Source organism: Euleptes europaea, chromosome 3, assembly GCF_029931775.1.
Source record: "Euleptes europaea isolate rEulEur1 chromosome 3, rEulEur1.hap1, whole genome shotgun sequence".
NCBI lineage: Eukaryota > Metazoa > Chordata > Lepidosauria > Squamata > Sphaerodactylidae > Euleptes > Euleptes europaea.
Window position 1 is genome coordinate 76986116 of NC_079314.1, and position 16719 is coordinate 77002834.

At 42.2% G+C, this 16719-nt stretch overlaps 1 protein-coding gene across 1 annotated transcript in view; it reads left to right on the plus strand.

Annotated features, from left to right (window-relative positions):
- The window catches only part of OTOGL (otogelin like), a 118895-nt gene that overhangs the window by 32306 nt on the left and 69870 nt on the right, over positions 1 to 16719 (plus strand). Inside the window, exons 20-25 of the mRNA XM_056846517.1 lie at positions 2248 to 2413; positions 3384 to 3458; positions 6307 to 6359; positions 7077 to 7239; positions 9064 to 9171; positions 10832 to 10970. Of these exons, the coding sequence (XP_056702495.1) occupies positions 2248 to 2413; positions 3384 to 3458; positions 6307 to 6359; positions 7077 to 7239; positions 9064 to 9171; positions 10832 to 10970 (704 nt within the window). The remainder of the gene's footprint in view (positions 1 to 2247; positions 2414 to 3383; positions 3459 to 6306; positions 6360 to 7076; positions 7240 to 9063; positions 9172 to 10831; positions 10971 to 16719) is intronic.

Genomic DNA, 16719 nt, shown 5'->3' on the forward strand with positions numbered 1-16719 from the left:
GACACTGAGAGACACTGTCATTCAATGTTACTCCTCTGAAGATGCCTGCCACAGCTGCTGGCGAAACGTCAGGAAAAAAAATACCAAGACCACGGTCACACAGCCCAGATAACCTACAAGAACCGCTGGTTTGCTTGTTTGCATACCTGGCAGAGGGAGAAAATTAGATAGCGTGGCTCAGTACTAATTGATTTTGAGAACTTGCATTTCAAACCCCATTCTGCTAGAGATTCCCTAACTAAATTCAGATGCTCTTCTTAACCTCAGTTTCCAGGCCAGGATAATGGTGGTTTCTTCTGCAGAGGCATTCACAGTGGCAATGGAGCTTATGCATGGGAGTGTGTGTATACCCTCATCTCTCCCCTCATGCCCACCATTTCCCCCTCCACAGGCTTTTTGCTGTTTGTTTTTTAGTTGGTAGTAGGAACATCACTATAGTCAGGTGTGTGTGTGAGGAGAATTAGCAGGCACCAGGGGAAATGGTGCAGTGTGTGGGGAGTTTTAGAAATCCTCACCTTCCCATCCACATTTTTCCCAAACAATTTTGGGTATGATCTTCCCAGAAAGGTCACACCAAAGCACATGTTGGGAAACCAGTAGCAAAGCCAGGGAAAACCTAGAAGGTGGGCAAATGCAGGACAGTGTTGTACAGAAGCCCAGGTAAGAACCACTGGCCATTTGGATGGGGAGTGTGGGTCAAAAGCTCTGTGTGGAAGCAGTCAGTGAAATCCATCAGGGAGCTAAACAGGTTGTTATGAGGGAAACAAAACCGAGACTACAATGATTCTTTCATCTTATAGATTTTTCATGATACTAACCACAGTTCTTAGATAATTTTGGACTGCTTAACTTTTTTGTATTCAGGAAGCAGGATACAAAAGGCATGCAAACAGCTTCCTTTATGATCCGTGTATTGTCTGTCATAAGCTGTCTAGATCAAGGACCATGATCTATTTTCTGTGCAGTGCCTATCACATTGGTGCTCAGGTAAAGTTTAGAAGTAAGACAAAAAGACCCCATCTTCTAAAGCCCAGAAGAGACAAGCTTCTTTTAAAAATTATCTTCACCTTTCCTTCATTTTTAAAATTCAGAAATAGGATGCTTCTTTTCATTGTTTAACATTATTAGTGTAGTGTAAAATGATATTTTGCATCAGGCCACAGTTCTCTGTTATAGGAAAAGGAGAAAAAATGTTATCTGGAAGAAAAGAATTATTGTCTCACTTTGCATCCGTTCATTTGACACCCCTCCCCTGCTGTATCTGGATGCTGCTAGGTCCTCCCTATCTTTCCTCCCACCACCAGGGCTAATAGCAGCTCAGGTGAAGGTCTTATCTGTCCATGAAATAGCAGGGAGAGAAAGGATTAACCCTCCCTCACCCCAGTAACATAGCACTGATGCACTATCAAAAAATGCCCCCCCCCCACAGACACATTTTAAAGAAAAGTAAAGATACGTGCCCTTTTACATGCATCTCCCATTACCTCGTTGAAGGGAGAAATTGACTAAAGGTGGAGATCTCCTGACTTATTTTCTTACTTATTTCTTCCTATTATTCCTCTCTTACATTTCCTTATTATTATTTGTTTTTATTATATAGATGAGATAAGGGATTTTTTTTTCTTCACCAGTTCAGGGCATAAATAGATATGATAACAAGATTCAGCCTAGATCCTACCAAGGGAATGGAGATTACCGTATTTAAAGTGCAGCAATGGCAGACAGAAAGGAGTAACTGACCTCTTTCACCACTGATTTTAAGCTATTTTTTCTCCCAGTCTCAGTCCTACTTTTGGAGCCCTAGTGAGATAAAACAGATTTTTGAAAATATTTATTTGGGGGAGGAAAATGCAAAGCAGAGGGAGAAGAGGTCAGTTCTTCCTTTTTGCCCAGTCATGCTGCATTTTAAATCTCATTCACATAAACACACACATCTACAGTTTTATAGGGGGATCCCTGGCGGTAGAGCAAATTCTGCTCAGCTTTCTTCAGTTGTAAAATTTAGTGTGGCCCTCATCGACTAGAAGTATTTTGAGCAAAGTTTCAAAAAGACAGGCACTTCGTAAAAAGTAACTTTAAATCTCAAATATTAAGGTACATAACTGTTAATTAGAATTACTTTGGCTTTTTAAAAGTTGATATATAGAAAGGTTATGATCTGTGTTTTGTTAAACGGTAACAATGCATCTCAGTATATGTGCCTGTATTTTATTTCTGATAGGTTAACAATGTGCTGTTTTTCCATAGCATTAGTGTGTAGAAGTGGTATGCAGTACGACCAGTGCTCTTCCTTCTGTGAGCGCTCCTGTTCTTCCTTGTCTTCTTTGGATGTTTGTGATCATGACTGTGCAGAAGGGTGTAATTGCCCAGAGGGGAAATACTTTGAAGCATCTATCAACTTCTGTGTGCCAATGTAAGCCTTTACAATGTTGTAATAAATAATATTCAGGAAATGTTTCTTTGTTTGTTTTAATTGGTGTTAGAAAGGGAAGATACCCCCTTTATCGCAAAGCAGGACCAAAGCATACCAGCCATCTACAGATGTAAGCTAAATCACTGTGAGATCACAGGATGCCACGATCAGAGATCAGTTGCATCTACCCACCTTGAGCTCTTTGTTGAAGAAAGGTGGGCCAAAAGTGTCCTAATAGTCCTAAAAGGGTCCTAATAAAAGTGTCTGTTCTGGGTATTCAAGTTAGTGAGCTTCAGCAAGCAACATTCTTCCTTTCCCCAGCATCAGCAGAAAACCTGACATCGGACAAAGTATTTGCTCAAAATGGTACTCAGTTACATTCTGAGTATGATTAAACCTTATTCCTTGAGGATTTCCAAAGGAAATATTTTTGGGTTAAAAATTTAGGCCACTCATATTTTAGAATCGGAGGCAAAAAACCCCAAACAAACCCAAATATACCTCCTCTGCTGTGTTTGAGATCTAGTTAAATATATGCCAATTTGCCATTTTTTGAAAGTAAGCCAGAATCTCATGCCCGAGACTGGCCAGCTCACTGTGCCTTGTTCCCTTGGGTGATTCTGTCTCAGAGTTGTATCAGTTCTTCATTTTATGTTATTGAAAGGGCTGACAGATTGTCAGGAATGTAAGCAAATAATAGTTAACTCCAGCACTGCTAGGGAAATCAATACGTAACTGCTTAGTGTATATCTCCCTATGAACAGAGGAAAACTTCATTTTTCTAAGGTTACTACACTTGGAAACAAAATATACAGAAATTTAAAATGATGCCGCAGGTCTTGTCTAAGGTGAAAGCCATACTTTAAATGTTAGTGATAAAGATGGTAATTTAAAACTATATAATAAAAGCTTTGTACCATGTTCTTTTCTATAACTCATATGTCTAAATTCACCAGTTTTGTTTTATCAGGTCTAGCTGCCGATGTTATTATAAAGGCAGAAGTTTTCAGCCTGGGGAAATGCTACCCACACCTTCAGGCTTATGGTAAGTGCCAATATTAAGAATTCTCTTTTTAAATAATATGATGTAATGTACAACATATAATATACAGACTGATTTATATGCACATGTTTTTGAAGCTTCAGTTTTCCATCTAAGCTCAATTGCTTCTAGAGGTGTGTTTATTTTATGTACAATAAATAATAGAATTTTTAAAAAGGGCCTGAATATTCTCTGTTGATTTTGCTAATGGTTTTGCATTAAAATATGCTGCATGTAACACATGTTGAACTCTTAACTTCTACAATGCCATGAGCTATCTTTTGACTGAGTTCTTTACTGGATATACCAACACAGAGCCAATTCACAAAAGACCTTCTGCTTATGATGGCTGTCACTGTGTATGGAGGTGATTGTATGACATACACCAGAACTGGAATTGGATTTACATTTCTGGTGGAAATGTAGACTCATTGATGTACTACTAATCCTTGCTCAGTTTGTGTGATGCCAGTTTGGTCATTTAGACCTCTGTATGAGCTCAGTTAGCAATGAGGTTTAGGACAACTATCCTTGGTATTATCATCTAAAAGCAGAGGAGGACTGGCTTCAAGCTTGCATGATTTATCCTTTAAGAAAAAAGAATCAGACCCCTGGATCCACCAATGTGTTTTAAATGTACAAAGCAAGAATCTATCCTCAGGATCTAACCACAGTTAGTGTATAACTTGTCTTTGTTACATTATCCTGAATATACTCTTTTGCTTATGAACAACATGTCTTGCTGGATCAGACCCAGGCCAATTTAGTCAGCTGCATATAGGGAGCCCGCCCTGACCTGGATGGCCCAGGCTAGCCTGATCTCATCAGATCTCAGAAGCTAAGCAGGGTCAGCCCTGGTTAGTATTTGGATGGGAGACCGCCAAGGAATACCAAGGTTGCTGTGCAGAGGAAGGCACTGGCAAACCACCTCTGTTAGTCTCTTGCCATGAAAACCCCCAAAGGGGTCGCCATAAGTCGGCTATGACTTGAGGGCACTTTACACACACACACACACATATAGGGAGCCCAGATGCAGAGCATGATGGTGATATCCCTATCCTTCCCTCAGTATCTGATGATCAGATGTACACTGCTTCCAAACATTGAAATTCTGTGCCTTTGTTAGAATTTTCCGACTTGACGTTGTCTAAGTGTGCCTCATTCCACTTGCCACAAGTCTCTTGTACTTTCTACAGCTCTGTCCAGCCACTCAAGAATCCTGCCTTCTAGCCAAAGCAATCTGCTTTTGCAGAACTGTTTGGTTTTATTCAATTAATTAATTAAACATTTTGATCCTCCTTTTTCTAGAGAGTCAAGATGGCTGGTGCAACTAGTAGAAGAGCACAGCTGGTTCTTAGAAAAGAAGAACAAGCTGCCTGCTCATTGCAATAATTGCAGCAAGCAAATATATTCTAAGGTGTTGGGCTAGGATCCGGGAAGTATGTGTGAAAAGTGCCGTCTAGTTACAGCTGACTCACGGTGACCCCGTAGGGTTTTCAAGGCAAGAGAAATTCAGAGGTGGTTTGCCATTGCCTACCTTTGGCTGGGCTGAGAGAACTGTGACTGGCCTAAGGTAACCAGTAGGCTTCATGTGGAGGAGTGGGGAATCGAACCCAGTCCTCCAAATTAGAGTCCTCTGCTCTAAACTACTTCACCACACTGGCTCCTATAAGATCTCGGAAACGCAGGTGTAAATCTCTACTTGTGCCATGGAAACCTGCTGAGTGACCTCGGGCCAGTCACACACTCTCAGCCCTGACCCTGGCTAGTATTTGGATGGGAGAGCACCAAGGAATACCAGGGGCGTGATGCGGGGGCAGGCATTGGTAAACCACTTCTGAATGTCTCTTGCCTTGAAAACCCAATGAGGTTTCCATAAGTCAGCTGTGACTTGATGACAACCCCCCCACCAAAATGGTGCTTGTTAAATATTTTGAATTTGACAATTGTGCAAAAGATTACAACCACCATCTTTCCTGAAGCAAACAAGTGATCTGAGTGCTGGGCAGAAAAGGAGGACACACAGAACTGAAGCTGGCAGTGGAGCAGGTGGTTGTTCTGATGTAGGATTCTCTGGCAAGCAACAGGAGATGGAGTCTTGCAGGAGTTCTAGGAGATGGTACAAAAAGACGTGTTTCAGCAAATTGTGCTTTCCATCTCAGCTTTTGAATAACTCCAGTCTCTTCTCTTTTCTGAGCCTTGCCTGATAAAGGCTGTGAAACCGTCTTTGATCTTTGTAAGACGTGTAGGGAATATCAGGTTTCTTATAGAAACAGATTCTAAAGTGCTATATAAACTCTTCTCTACCTTTGAGGTCCCGCTTCCTGTCTGCCATAGACAATACTCCTTTCTGGACCCGATGGCTGGTTCTCTGAAGATGATGCCTTCATTGTCTTACATGGGCTCAAATACCAATGGCTACTTTTTGTGTTCTGTGGTAGATTTGTAAGCTCCCAGATCTGTGTCAGTGTATCAGTAACAATGCTTCAGATGCCATGTTGCAATGAATTTGATTGAGACATCCAAAAGAATGGCCAACATTTCAAAACATTGTATGTTTTACAAAGCCATCACACGCAAAAACATTTGTGTGAATTGACACTCAACTAGATATAATATCTCAGTATTAGTTATCAGAAGCAGGTGAACTTGTATTAAAAACACTTGTTCAATTATAAAAATCAAACATTATATCATTTACATTTTTACTGCACTTAGTTACATTATATAAGGTTTTTGAAATCTTAACGTATGCAGTGAATGCTTGTATTTTTTTTTACTTGTACATTAAAGTTCTGAACTTTTAAAATAGTAAATAATTTAAATGTCTGTTTCTATATACGCTGACTAGCCATTGTCTGAATGGAACAATGAAATGTACTGAAGCTGCTGCAGTTCCTGCAGGTAAATCTCTTGGTTACTCTAGATGAAAAGTTTGGTCAATTTTCTTGTAGTCTGAGTCAGGTACTACATATTCCAAGGAGGAGTACTGAATGTGGAGCTGAATTCAAATCCCTACTTACCCTTGATCTTTCATTGTTGCCTTTCATCCTCATTCCTTTTTTCCCTTAGAGGAACAGTAATAGTTGTGAGGGGTTGCTTTGCCAAATTATAATGCTTTGCCAAACTATAATGAAGTGGCAGCGCAAACGTGGTGAGGAGGTGGTGGGAGGGAGTGGAAACGGAGCTGTGGAGACAGACAGGGTAGAAGTGAAGCAGATGTGAAGCAAGAAGGTGGGAAGCTGCTGGGGGAGGGAGTAAGTGGGAGTTCCTTTCCTTACCTTGTTCATCTATGTTTTTGAGAAATTAGAGCAAATAGAGCCAGTGTGTCATAGTGGTTAGTGTGTTAGGCTAGGACCTGGGAGGCCCAGTTTGAGATCCCCACTCACCATGGAACTCACTTGATGATCTTGGCCACTCACTCTCAGCCTACTTCACAGAGTTATTGTGAGATTAAAATGAGGAGAAAAGAGAGCCATGTGTGCTGCCTTAAGTTCCTTGGAGGAAATGCAGGGTAAAAATGTACTAAATAAATATAAAGTGATTTTCAGTCTCACTAATTGCAAGGGGAAATTAAGCACATGCTACTCTCACACCTAGCTTGTAATTTGTTTTTTGAAGTTCACACATGCCCTGAAGAAAAAATCTACTACGACTGCCGATCTCATGTACCTGGCTTGCCATCAGCTGGAGTGAACTGTGAGCTATCTTGTGCAAACCTTGCCATGAACTTTACCTGTACACCATTGCCACCATGTGTGAGTGGTTGTGTCTGCCCCCCTGGGTAAGTGCCTCCAAAAGTAAGGACTGGAGCAATCTAAAACAAAATTGCACTTAGGAATTTAATAACTCATTCCTCTTGTGCATAATATTGAGTTCCTAGGAAACCATCCTCCAGAGCAAGGAACTTTCTGCTAGCACAAGAAGCATTACGGAAGAGGAAGAGGTGTATTCCACTGGTGGAAGACTCCTTGTGTTGGAGGAAGGTTCAGCTGCTAGCAGAATGTTTTAATAGGATCTCGTCAGACCTCAGAAGTTAAGCAGGGTTGGCCCTGGTTAGTACTTGGATGGGAGACCATCAAGGAATACCAGGGTTGTTATGCAGAGGAAGTCAATGGCAAACCATTTCCATTTGTCTCTTGCCTTGAAAACCCTGTTGGATTGCCATAAGTCAGCTGTGACTTGACAGCACTTTACACACACACAGTGCAATGTTAAGTACTCCCCTCATCTTGGGGTTAAAGTCAGCCTACCAGAATAATATGAACAACAACAGCCTGCACCTGGAGAAGCATGCTGACTCAGCGCTACCAGCTACCAGCACCTTCTGGCTGAGCTGGCCTTCATAATGCAGCCCTCTTGTTGAGAGTGGTGCCCTTGGGTGACACTGGAGAGGGACACCAGAGGAGGCTATCCTTCTGGTGTGTCCCTCTATCAGGGAACTCTGGTGGCTGGTGGAACCCTAGGTTGGATCTGTTGTTTGGGATTGGATGGTGGCAGTCTCATCCCTTAAAGTAGTCATTTTGAAGATCTGGAGACTGCCTTCCAGCATGTGTGTTGTTCCACCTTGGATTGAGATGGTGCATAGGATGGGAAGATATGGCAGGGGGAGTGTAGGTGTAGGAAGACATGCAAGAAGATGTAATGATGCTTGCTGCATCCCCTCCCTCAAAATGTGGGTGGGGAGGCTCCGTTAGGTGGCTCCACTTCAACCTTGGTGTGGTGCAATGCCAGGTCTGTGAAAAATAAGATCACAACAATATCTGACCTGTTGCATGAGGAACTGGTCGACCTGGCTTGACTGAAACCTGGCTGGATGACTCTGATGTGGTCACTTTGACACAGTTGACACCAGCTGAGTGTAAAGCCCTTCACCAACCTCGAACGGAGGTGGGTGGGGGTGGGGTAGCATTTCTTTTCTGTGAATCCTTCTCTTATCAGTAGGTACCTAGTGCAAACAGAGGTTGGCTTTGACTGTATGTACCTTGTGTTGGGCACCAGGGACAGACTAGGGATCCTGCTGGTGTACTGTCTGCCTAGTTTACCAGCAGGGTCTCTGCCTGAACTGATGGAAGTGGTGTTGGACTTGGTGCTGAGGATCCCAAGGATGATTGTCTTTGGGGATTTCAACATACAATTCTAGGCTACCTTGTCCGGTCAAGTTCAGGTCTTTATGGCTGGCATGACAATGATGAGTTCGTCTCCGATTGTAATGAGCCCAACACATGAAAAAGGACACATGCTGGACTTTCTTTTCCACACCAAGCATCTTGCTGGTGATCTTATTAGAGGGCTGGAGGTTTTGCCCCACTATCACTATCTTCTGGACACAAAGAGTCTCCATTGGAGGTGCAGAGTCATGAGGTTTGAATGGCAACCATCTTTTAAAGGGGTGATGGGGGAGAGATTTGGGGTTTGCAATTTCATTTTTGTTTTGTTTTAACAGAATGTTTTTAACTATTGTAAGCTGCCTTGAACCATGAGAAAAGGTGGGATATAAATGTTTGAATAAGTAAATAAAGTATTGGAGTGGATCCAACCATCCTCTAAGTAGCTTTCCTCCTCCTTAGAGGATTTTCTGTTTTAAATTAATGTTGTTATTTTGAAGGATGGCAGAGCATAAAGGAAAATGCTATGTCCCTGATAGCTGTCCCTGTACATGGAAAGATTGGGAATATATGTCAGGAGAAATAATAGCTACACCTTGTTATACATGGTGAGTAATTGTTGCTTCACTACCAACATATCAGTTTGTAATGACAGAGTGGATTTTTGTATTAAATATTAATTTAGGGGATCACATTAGTTTTCAGTGAATTATATTATGCGATAATAGAATATGAAAGAAGTTCCAGTAATAAATTAAGAAAAAAAATAAGGTTGAAAATGGAAGCAAATGTTATATCAAATAATGCTGCCGGTTCTATATTCTGTCTTTCTCAAGGCTATAAATGGATATAGTCCTAACATAGGTCAAATAGCAAAACCAAATGTGGTATAGTTGTTAGAGTGTCAGATTAGGATCTGGCAGGGTCAGGTTCAAATGGCCATTCTGCCAAGGAAGCTTGCTGGATGACCTCGGGCCAGTTGCACACACTCAGCTGAACCTACCTCTTACTGTTGTTGTGAGGATAGACTGGAGAAGAGAGTGATGTAAGCTGCTTTGGGTCCCCATTGGTGAGAAAGGCAGGGTATAAATGAAGTAAGCAATTAAAAAGGTGCAGAGGGCTGCTTTTAATTAAATCTGTGCATGGAGATTAAATTATAATTCTGATACAAAAGTCTAGTTACTAGTCATAATGCAACAAATGGCATTCTCAAGAATGCCAGTGTAACAATAAGACAAATAATATCCATATTCCAGTTTTAAAGCTTGTAGAACCTGATATTGGCAATTTGGACTTTGTGAATTTACACCTCTCTCAGGGCTCAAACAGATGAGACAAAGATCACATGTCCTGTTTGGCCCATAAAATGCAAACTACAAGCTCCTGCAACCTCAATTTGCATCTGGGCTGCATGCAGAAGAGTAGGAGTAGGTGTAAAAACCTCTTATACCTCCACTAGGTTTTGGTGTTTGAAACTAGGCTTCTTGCTTTGTTAGAATTTTAAAGAATAAACTATGTATCCTTTAAAACAACACTTTTCTACTGTATTTACTGAAATGTAAGACCAGGCTTTTTCAGGCATCCCCCCCCCCCCCGAAAAGAGGGCATCATCCTAAATTTGTTGTGTCCTTTAATAAATAGGTTTTTGTATATAACGTTTTGTTATGGGGGGGTTTCATCTTATATTCAGGGTTATCTTTCTTTTGAGTAAATATGGTATTTAAAATGCTAATGATAAAGGAGACCAGTTTTGAAAAGCAAAACCGAGTGGAGGCTGAAGGGCTGAAGTCCCTCTCCCTTCCTCATATGGCCTCAAGGCAAATTGTGGCTAATTAAGCCAGAAATTTTGCATTGTATGGATGGAATGAGATGTGTGATCTTCATTTGTTCAAGCCCTAAGACTGTTTGTCACTTGTGTGGTAATGTTTGAATATGCTATGGCTTGGACTGTTTGTAATATTTAACCATCAAAATATAAGTTTATTCTCATTGCCTATACTAAAATTCATGGAGAATACCAGGGAAATTTCATATTTTTATTTATACTATGGATGTGGGGTTGTTTTAAAATCATTAAAATGCTTTATTCAGTATTTGGTAACATTTTTCATATCTTGATTGACAGGAGAAGCACATAGATTAAACAAGTGTACTGATGTAAACTCTTTTTAATTTATGTTTTGTGGAAAGAAAGATGCATCTCAGTTTCCAACTCACAATAGCTTTCCACTCAAAAGTTCTTGAATAACTTATTTTTTTTCTTAACAGTGTTTGTCGACGTGGGATATTTAATTGCACTTATTATCCCTGTCCTGCTGTATGTACAGTCTATGGGGACAGACATTATTATACCTTTGATGGACTAGAGTACGATTTTGTCAGTGACTGCCAGGTTTATTTGGTAAAGGTAAGAAGACCTTTTTGATTTCTTACATGCACATAATTGTATTGACAAAGCAAACAACCAGCTCCAGCTCAGCATCTGTCCTGAGACGCGGGCCTCGCCCGGCGACTCAGGCCTCGCTCCTCCCGCAGCTGACCCCCCTCAGGTGGCTGTCCCCACCCCTACCGACCCCTGGGAGGGAGCACTTACTGGGAGGTAGGGAGCGGAGGTCCCGAGAGACAGCCCGGCACCCGAAAGCCCGGAGAAAGGGCCGGGGGGAAGCAGGAGGAGTGAGGAGGCTGCGGCTGGGCGTGGCAGTGCGAAAGCTGCAGACGTGAGCTGCAGCAGCCCTCTGGCAGCAGCAGCCAAGGCGACCCTCCTGGCCCGGCCAAAGGAACGGCCGAGGAAGGGCCGGGGCGCTGGGCCCCGCCTGGACATGCAGCTGCCCAGCTGGAAGTGGGCCGGGAAGGCCCAAACCACAACGGGACCTGGCGGGAAGGAGAGGGACTCGTCGGGGGAGGTGTCCATATTAAGCTACCTGTTCTGCTGGGGGCATTTGGAGTTCTAAAGTTCAGGAGAGAAATTGGCATTCACAAAAACAAGATCCATGGCAAGTTGCCTGCAGCTCTTTCATCCAACAAGCAAGATGACACAAGTGATGAAAACAGTGCCTGTGTAGATCCATGATATTAGAACTACCCTTGTTATTTTCCAGACAGGTGCAATGCTAACCCTACCGAGAAGCTTTTTCAGACTTCGGCTTTTTTCAAAGGAGGATGATATGCTATTTCACAATAGCCAATTTGTTCTTAGCATTTGGATTGCACAAGACTGTTGAAGGATTTTTGAGGCTTTACAGAAAAAATGTTGGCTATATTCTAGACAAGGGATTCTCGAACTATGTCATAGTGCACTTTCTTGGCAGAGCTGGTTGTTGATCTGAGAAGACAGTCCTCAGGAAAGTGAAGCTTCAGGAAAGTGAAGCTTCAAATATGTCTTCAAAGGCAACCCCGTGTAGTGCATCCTGTGTGTGTGTGTGAAGTCCATCAAGTTGCTACCCACTCATGGCGGCGAGCCTATGAATCTATGTCCTCCAAAACGTCTTATCGTTAACAGCCTTGCACGGGTCTTGCAAACTGAAGTGCATGCTACAGTACTCCAATCTGGAGATTACAGAAGTGTGGATCAGTGTGTTTATGCTTGCAGTGTCTAAATAAGGGGACAGCTTCTGAATAAAGTGTAATTGAAAGAAGATGGTCCTAGTAATGGCACCAACTTGTTCCCCTCACCTACATATTGTTTGATAAGTAAAAAGAAAGCACAGACCCCTCCACTTTAAAGTGTAAGGGTACCCTCGTGACCAAATACACTTGGATTCCCTTTATTGTTTCCCCTTGAAACTCTTTCCCCAACCACTTTTTCCCATCCCAGGGTTCAGGATGAATATTTACTGCATCGCACGACTACAGACAGAAAACAGTTAGAGGATTAATAGTTCAACAACCCTCCCCTACCCAACACTTCTTGACAGCAGTATTGTGCTGTCCTATCACAGCTTTGCAGGTGTCTGGCAACCTGGATTTCCAAAACGTCTAGGCTGGTCTCAGAATCTGAGGAGCTAGATGTGAGACTTGCAGCCAATCAGCAAATTGAGCACCTGAAGTTATATAATATTTATGATTCTGTATTATTCAAAGACCTGCCATAGCCTTTGTATAATTAGGGCTTCAGAGCAAAAGTTATTGTGGCAAGTGACATATTTCCCTAGCTCAGGGGTGTCGAATTCAACTGTTACGAGGGCCGGATATAACATAAATGTCACTTGGTTGGCCGGGCCATGCCTTGTCAGCCCAGATTGAGGGGGTGGCTGCCTCAGCTGACTTGCGGGCCGGATAAGAGCTCTCAAGGGGCTGGATCCAGCCCTCGGACCCAGCCCTAGGGACACCCCTGCCCTAGCTGATAAAAATAAAGAATACCATGAATAATCATTTCAGAGGAGAGAGGCTGTTTTCAAAGGATATCAGCTTATCTAGCACTTCATAAGTTTGGCATATTTTAAGATCAGTGGGACTTCATGCCAACCAAATATTTTTTGCTACTTACATCTAAGTAGAAAATCTTATTAAGAAAGGCTGTAGGAATTGGGACTATTTATTCAGTCTAGAGAAGAGGAGGTTGAGGGAGCATACAGTTTTTAAAGTATTTGAAGGTCTGTCATTTACAGAAGGGTATGGAGCTGTTTTGTGCCCTGACCTGGATAGCCCAGGCTAGCCCAATCTTGTCAGATCTCGGAAGCTAAGCCTTGGTCAGTATTTGGATGGGATAATGAACAAGACCACCAAGGAATACCAGGGTCGTGACTCGGAGGCAGGCAATGGCAGACCACCTCTGAATGTCTCTTGCCTTGAAAACACTACCAAGGGTCGGCATAAGTCAGCTGTGACGATGGCAAAAAAATGGTGCGTCTTCAGTTGGAAGTGGAGAACAGGACTCCTAATAATGGGTTTACATTACGGGTAGGGAGATATCAGCGAGGTATTAGGAAAAACCTAAGGGCAGATCAGTGGTGCAATTGGTTTCCCGGGGATGTTGTGGGTTCCTTCCTCCTTAGAGGTGTTTAAGTGAGGATGGACAATTATTTGTCAGGGATGCTTTAGGTCATCCTGCATTGGGCTGGGGGTTGGACTAGAAAGTCCTTAGGCACCTTCCAACTTTTAATTTTTTTAAATTTTAGTTCTATTGTTTTTGGGTTTTTTTGTTTGGTTTTTTTGAAATGTGTTGAAAATACTCTGAACTCTTAAATACATTATTTAAATTACCTGAGAACTAACTTAAGCTAAATTCTCCCCAGGCTTATTTATCAGTGATATTTGCTTTGTAGTGCTTCTACATTTGTATTACATTTTCTGCATTTGTAATTTGTCTAGTTTGGTTGTTTTAATGCCTTTGCCCTGCTTTTGCAGCTGTCTCAAAAACAGGGCTTATGACACAGGGCACACTGGCTCTGGACATCATAACAAGGCATAGTTTGAGTCTGATTGTCAAACCAGCTACAGTTTGACATTATCTCTGAATAATTAAACTATTTTTGGAAACCTCCTGACCATAGAAAAAGTTGTCCCCAATGTGATGCAACGGCACCCACCAGCACCTTTTTCGGTGCCCACCAAGTGTTTTTAGAAAGTGGGTGAGGCCAGGTGGGGCTTTTGCCCAGCAGGGCCATTGGAGATCTGATTGACTGTAGTTTTTAGAAGCTGCTTCAGCAATGAACTTTGCTGTGTTACTGTGTGTGCATGCAAGAATTTTTTTTTAAAATATGCTGATTTTTTTAAAGGCAGTCTGTTAAATAGAATTTCTGATTGAAAAATGGAAGAGTTACTTAAAGCTATGCATAACCTAATTCTCTGACATTTTGTGGTTGGCTCCACCTCCTGCGGCAGCCATTTTGTGCTTACACCCGCCTCTCTGTGTTAGAATTCCAAAGGTGCCTGTAGGCTTGAAAACGTTGCCCCCCCCCCCAGCTCTAGAGCAAAAAGAAGATGAAGCCTCTCTGTCACCTGCACTTTTCCAAAGCATTCTCTCCTCCTAAGTGCACTGGCCTCAGGTGGCCCTCTCCCCCTTTCAAGTTGAAGAAAGTGGCCACCTGAGCTCTGTTGACAGGACAGAACTGCCCTCTCCCACTGCACCTTGCTGCAACCCCCTCAGCTCCACTGAATCTTTGCCATCAGACTGGAATATTATCCTATTTTGTAATCCGCTTGCTGATTGATTGAATAACTTTGCTTTACTAGAAATCTTTGCTTTTAGATTCAAATGTTACCATTCAGATGTTACCATCTTTTGTAATCTGTTTGCTGATTGACTGAATTGTCGTATTGTACTTGTAATCCACCCTACTTCCCAGTGAGAAAGGAGGGCGGGCTATAAATTAAATAAACAATGGGTAAGATGTGGATGTCAGCTGGGTGAATATGTGGGGAGGGGAAGAAACAAAAATTGCTCCCATTCCTCTGCTAGTGGAAGTACCCTTCTGGTAGAAAACCAAGGTTTAGATTCAATAGGTTTATCTGCCACAGCATGCATGTTTCTTCTATTGTGTGTTTTTTTTTTTTTAAATTATTCAAAGCATTTATTATTGGATGCACTTATGTGGGGGACACAGCTCATGTGTATTGGGGGGCAACTGAACTAATTGGGATAGAGGATTCTAGTGAGGCTATCAGAATGTCCTGAATTGCTGCCTCTCTTTCAGTGCAAAGAGCCTTTCTTTAAGGGGAAAATTTCACACAGGTAGTGAAGGAAAGCATTTTTTTAACTGATAATCCAGAAAATGCTACTGTGCAGTTCTCTTAACACAGGTGGATTTACTGGCAATCTGTTCAACGAGTGATTAAACTCATCTTGGGTATGCTTCTTCCCATTGATGGGCTCGGTCCTGGACTATCTACTTTTTAACAGCCTTTTTTTCCAGAAGGCAGAAGGCCTGATTCCAGCCGGCATTGGATTTCTTCTGGCTGTACGTGCTCCAGATGAGCCATTCCAGATTAGTTTACCTTCTTCAATCCATTAAACTATTCTGCAACTAAGTCAGTTTTGCTTTTCGGTGCTTCTTTTAAATTGTGCCAATTAGCAGGTGGGATCTTTCCCAGAAATAGAAGCACACAGGTATTAGAGCTCTGGCAAGTATTGTAAAAGATGCATTTTTTCTCCTGTTAGAAATACAGAAATACTGCTGTTCAGAGATTATAACAGAGCTTGGAAAAAAGGAGCATTCCTTACCCAGCCCCAGCCTTTTTGACCCTTAGGATTATGATGGGTGGTCAGGGGTTTGATTGTCCTCTTAACCAAGGTATTAGCTGCACTGCTTAGTGTCAGTACTTCAAGTTCTGCCTCTCCAGAGACATTTGATTCTCTTCAAAATCTTACAAAGGAGCCCCATGGCTCAGAGTGGTAAACTGCAGTCCTGCAGTCAAAAGCTCTGCTCACGACCTGAGTTCGATCCCGACAGAATTCAGTTTCAGATAGCCTGCTCAAGGATGACTCAGCCTTTCATCCTTCCAAGGTCAGTAAAAGTGTAGACAACTGGGGAAGGCAATGGCAAATCACCCCGTAAACATAGTCTGCCTAGTAAACGTTGGGATGTGACGTCACCCCATGGGTCAGTAATGACCCGGTGCTTGCATGATTCAGATGCAATGACCTGAGTCACCATATCTCTGCAACATCCTAGGGGTTCTGCCACGTAAGTGCAATGCTGCAAACCACAGTGGTGCAAAGGTGCAAGTATTCCATTGCATATATGTAAAATGATTTACAGGTGGAGCTAAATTATATCATTTTAATTCAAATATTGGGCTGAACCATATAGCCACCCTAAACTCCTTAGAAGAAGGGCAGGGTAAAAATATAATACATTCCTTTTCACTGCAAAAGTGCATTTTCCAGGAAAACAAACAAGCTTGCAAAAAAAAGGTGTAAATTTTAATTCTCTGCACTTGCAAATGTAACAACCAATTGTCAAACCTGTCAGACTCAGGTACACGGATAAGTTTACCAGACCCTTGAATTGATAAGATCAGCTGAGGCTCCTTTGTGTCTATCTAGAGAAGAATGCAGGAAGAGCTTGGGCTTGAGAGATACTGAAGTGGATATTTTTGTGCAATAACAGGAAACAGTGTGCCTGCAATCCAAATGGGAATGTATGAATGTAAGTCAGGACAGGCCCTGGCAAGGTATCAGGTTGTTTTCACATATTACCAAGTGCTCATGACTA